Below are 4,709 nucleotides of genomic sequence, written 5' to 3' on the forward strand. Positions count from 1 at the left end.
GGCTAAAATAAACTCCCCTGCTTTGCCCTCTCCCTCCCTACATTTGTCTGACCTGAGCCTCCGTGGGATCCACCACCAGTGTTACTGCTGTTCCCAAGCACAGGAGGGCTCAGCACATCGTCTCTCATCTCTGCTGGGGAATCTGCTCTGCTGAGATATACCGTGGTGGCAGCCAACCCAAACCCTTTGTTTTTAAGTCCTCGTAGTAGGATTAGGGAAATACAGGAATGAAAAGCAAACACACACACACATGCAGCCCCCTGCCGTACGCAGCTGCCAGAAGGAAATCCTTTGGTACCTGCTCAGCATATCTGACAGGATGTCAAGAGCCTCCAGCTGCACGGATACATCCTCCTGCTTGCCAATGGCGCCTGTCAGCTGGGCTGTGATCTTTTTGCACACGTTTGCTGTCATAGTGGAGCCTGCAAGAGAGAGATTTTTCCCCACTGTCAGGTAAAACGAAGTTCTTTTTACTGCTAAGAACCATTTCATCCCTCTCACACTAAAAAAACAGAGAAATCACCATGGGGAGACCTAACCAGAACAGCAGTCAACTGGTGTTTGTTTGAGACGGTGGCTACAGACAGCAAACAGCGAGGCATCTCCCTCTGCGGTATGACGCGTTAACTATTTGGAGGAAGCTCCTCTTCCTGGAGAGCGTCTTTTGCCCTGCCACAGCCTGGCTGCCTCGCAGGCAGCTCCCAGGCCCACGCAATGCAGGGAGCAGAGCTGGATGGGAAGGTTCTGCCATGGTTTTTTCCCTGTTTTTAACTTGAAAATGTTCAGTTTCAACACCTCGAGGTTTTCTCCATAGAAAGAGCAGAACTGACAGAAGCTGTTCCTCAGCTCCGTGGGGAAATTTAAGAATAGAACTAGAAAAGCCAGTCACAAAATAATATATAACCCAGGCTCAAGAACATGTTGAGATTACAACCACACTCCAGAATCTCAGTCTCATATAGCCCAGATGAATGGCTGGACACAAGTTCAGTCTTCATGCTGGGTGTGCCTGTCCCAGCACCGATTTTTGCCATGTTTTTTTTTCCCCAAGTTGGTTCAGTGCAAAGCATAAGCAGCTGCAAATTTCACAAAACTTTCAAAGGACGGGACAGTCGCTTCCCACGCCATTCTGAACGCCTCCATGATGCAACAGAGACAAAGCAGAAGTGGAACATCCTCAGAGCATCATTAACTGCTGTACAACGCCGAGAAAGGGGCCTGCCTTGGGCACACGCTGTTTCTTGGACCACTATTTCAAACCTTCCCTTTGCTCCAGACACCACCACAGCAACAGCAACCACGTGGAGTGGGGCTTGGGGTGAAGAAAGTACAGGGGCAGATGTCCAACCTCTCAATTTTGCAGCAAACCCACGCTGCTTTTGCTGCCTTCTAACCACACAGTGTCAATCCCAACCTTTAAGGAGATGACTTACCTGTTGCTACCCTAAAACAGTCTCAGTTCATGTGTTGGATGTTAAAGAATCCTGAAAGGATGGCTCCCAAGAGCTTAACGTTTTGCAGAAACTGAGAGAGGAGTTCAGCAAGTATTTGCATACTAATCCTAGTTCTCCTCCCAAGCTAAAATCCAGCAACCTGGCAGTACTACCACAGCCACCCGCCGTGAAGGAACAACAGACACATGAGATGGCTGCAGAGGAAGCTTAAATCTCCGGGAGCCTCAGGTATCTCCTGAATAGCTGCTGCATTTTTGGGATATGTAGTTCCAAATGCAGGAGAAGCAGCCAGCATAGCTGTGGCAGTCGGAAGAGTCAGTCCAGCCAGGCTGCGGACAGGAGGTGCTGCAGTGCTGGCACTGCTGGGATCACAGAGGGTGGTGGCATTGCTGGTGCAGAGACCAGCGGCCCTGCAGGTCTGCCCAGGCAGCAATATCTTGACACACACTGAATGCTTCAGGATTGCTGTAAACAAAAATGGATTTCTGCAAGAACTCAGAAGCAGTCTCAGACTTAAGTGTCCTCAGGGCGACCAGCTCAAGTTTTCATTTCATCCCATCTTTAATCACATCGGTGTCTCAACTTCTACTATCGCTCCTCCTTATTTCATTACTTGTCCTCTAGCAGGTGACTAAGGAACCTGTAACTTTTAGGCCCTGAACTACACGTTTTCACCTGTTTCCCAAAGGCTGCGACTCCCTGTTGCCTCGGCCTGACAAACAGGGACAGACATTTTACCTGCAGAAGCTGGTGGCAGCTCGGAGATGACGGTTTTCAGTCCAATGCTGGAGATATCCCGCAGCTGTTCCTTGTCGGATAGCATGTTTGTACACAGCGTATCCACGATGGTTTCCACCTGGTACTCCTTCACTTTGCCAACCAGCGGGCCCAGGCTGTGGAGGAGAAGCCAGTTGGAATGAAGAGGAAGAGGGATGCTTTCCACCATCCATCAAAAGGGATGCTCAGGCTCACTCCTCCTTAAAGGCGGCTCAGCCCCAAGCGCAAACATTACCAAAACATCGGTATCAAGCACCGATATCCTGCAGCACGTCGTGTCCCTAGGTTTGCACACCCTGCATTGTCACCTCCGTTCACTCTGTATCAGACAGTGAATATCTTACTGGAAGGAGCAGCTCAGAAATTACACCACCATGAATTTGAACCAAAGCAGCCATGTTACACAGAATAGTGGTAAAATGGTAAAATCTCCAGTCAGGTTTTGGAAAAAAACAAAACCAAGCCAACTGGAAAAACTGACTTTCAGGAGGAAATGCCAAATGGATTTTCACAAACAATTAGCTACCTGTTGCCCTCTGCCGCGTTTGTGAAAACCTATCTGAGCCAAGACTGCTCCCTTTCCCCTGCGCTTTTTTTTTCATTAGAAAAACTTTCTGTTAATGACCCATGTTTCCTGCCGGTAGGTTTGTATTCAGAACTGAGCACAGAGCGTTTGTCAGCATTTGTTTGCAACTATTTATTTTTGCATCTTTATGAGATACCTAGCTAAAATGTAAAGTATTAACTGTATTTCAGCAAATCACACAATGGCTTTCCTTCCCTAGCCGGCTGCACTTCGCTCTTTGAATTAAGCTCATGAACTCAAAATGCATTTGTTTACCATGAATATTCTGTATACCTTACCTAGAAACTGCTGTTCCAGACAGCAAATCTGGTTGCTAGAATTTTCATGAGAAGCAAACACAGATGGGTGGAAACATCACGCTGCACAGAAAACTCCATCTTCTTGTTTTAGTGAACATCCGTAGAAAATACTTTGAGCCCCGTTTCAATCCCCAACAACACATCACTAGTCCATAGGTTGAGTCAGCTTGCCCACAGCCCCATCACCCACCAGTGGCAGAGATCCATGCCCAAGCCCCCGTGGAGATGCCACCCCTCCCCTCGCACCGAATTGTCTGCCCAGATGAAGAACTGGGCCCTAGCTTACAGATTAATGCCACTCTCAGTCTGTGACAGCTTTATTATTGCCAAGGACAGTGGGAATTACTGACGAGGCTCTTACCACTTGACAGCAAGGTTCTGTACTTCCCCATTTTTGTCCTCCAGCAATTTCAAAAGCATTTTCACAACTTTCTTCTCACTGTCTTCATCTAGTTTTATCGAATCTTTCTGCAGTTCCATCATCAGGTCATTGGTGGCCATAAACCTGGAAGAACATAGAGCAGAAGTGGACTGGCTGCTGTACAGACACAGATGCACTTTGGACAATGCAACTCGACAATTCGTGCTTGCCTGAAAACACACTTTCACAGAGTAACTTACAACCCTCTACACTGTCTGGAAAAATAAGGCACAAAGAATTATTACTGTCTCACAAGTGGAGAACTCAGGTAGAGGCAGCTGGTGAAAAGGCTTTAGCTAAGGAGTCTGAGAAACACACCCGCTCTCCTCTCCTTAAAATATGTAACAGGGATGGGGTAAACTAAACCCCTAAAATCAGCACCCAGCTTGTGAGTTTTTCCTTGGTGACTAAATCAAGATGGTTAACTATGCTAGAAAAAAAACACAGTGTTTTTTCCTCACCAGTTGTCTGGCCTAGGAAAACCAGTCCAAGATCTAAGGACACACCTGGCTGTGCTTTTTCTGGCTTATTCAGCACTGATAGTATGAGCCCACCCATGGAGAAGGGGGTCAAGCTCAAAAATGAAAAATAAAGTCACGACTCCAAGCAAACTATACTTAGAAGTTCCCTGGGCTATATTTAGGCTGCTATTGTTCAGCCCAGCCACAGTCTGTTTACATCCCTCGGCTCCTGGGAGCCTTACCAGTCCAAACAGTTGTGTCATCCACACACTCATTCTCCTTCCTCGCTTAACTCCCTCTCAAAGTTTCGTGGGTTTGTTTTTTCTGTTCTGATGCTAAGTGTCTTGCTCCAGGGAGGCCTCGCTGGTGACGGACGCGATGCTGCCAGAGGCGTGCAAGGCTGTTTTATCACTTGGGTACAAAACAAGTCACAGATGCTGCACCTGTGTCACAGCTTCCATCGCTGAAAAGACCTCTACAAAAGCTACTTTTTTCCAGGGCATGTGCAACCTTCATCACCCCAGCTCCTACTTCTGATTCTCTGGTATCCCCTTATTAAGAAGCACTCGTCTGCTCTTCAGTCCTTATCTGCTGTCCAGTTAGTTACACTCACATCTGATTAACAACGTAAGGTAATACTTGGCATGAACATTTCCGATTGTATTTTTTTCCTCTCATGAGCAAAACCAAGCAGGTATTTATCGCTCCAGC

General features: G+C 47.3%; 1 protein-coding gene across 1 annotated transcript in view; it reads right to left on the bottom strand.

The window, feature by feature from the left end:
• The window catches only part of LOC104121780 (cullin-associated NEDD8-dissociated protein 1), a 15,444-nt gene extending 11,704 nt beyond the window's left edge, over positions 1-3,740 (bottom strand). Inside the window, exons 1-3 of the mRNA XM_035889468.1 lie at positions 3,478-3,740; positions 2,193-2,347; positions 299-422 (exon numbers count right to left, since the gene is read on the bottom strand). Coding sequence (XP_035745361.1) covers positions 299-422; positions 2,193-2,347; positions 3,478-3,617 — 419 coding nt within the window. The 5' untranslated portion in view covers positions 3,618-3,740. The remainder of the gene's footprint in view (positions 1-298; positions 423-2,192; positions 2,348-3,477) is intronic.
• Positions 3,741-4,709: the final 969 nt, after the last annotated feature.

Source organism: Egretta garzetta, unplaced genomic scaffold (genome assembly GCF_000687185.1).
Source record: "Egretta garzetta isolate BGI_Z169 unplaced genomic scaffold, ASM68718v1 scaffold332, whole genome shotgun sequence".
NCBI classification, from domain to species: domain Eukaryota; kingdom Metazoa; phylum Chordata; class Aves; order Pelecaniformes; family Ardeidae; genus Egretta; species Egretta garzetta.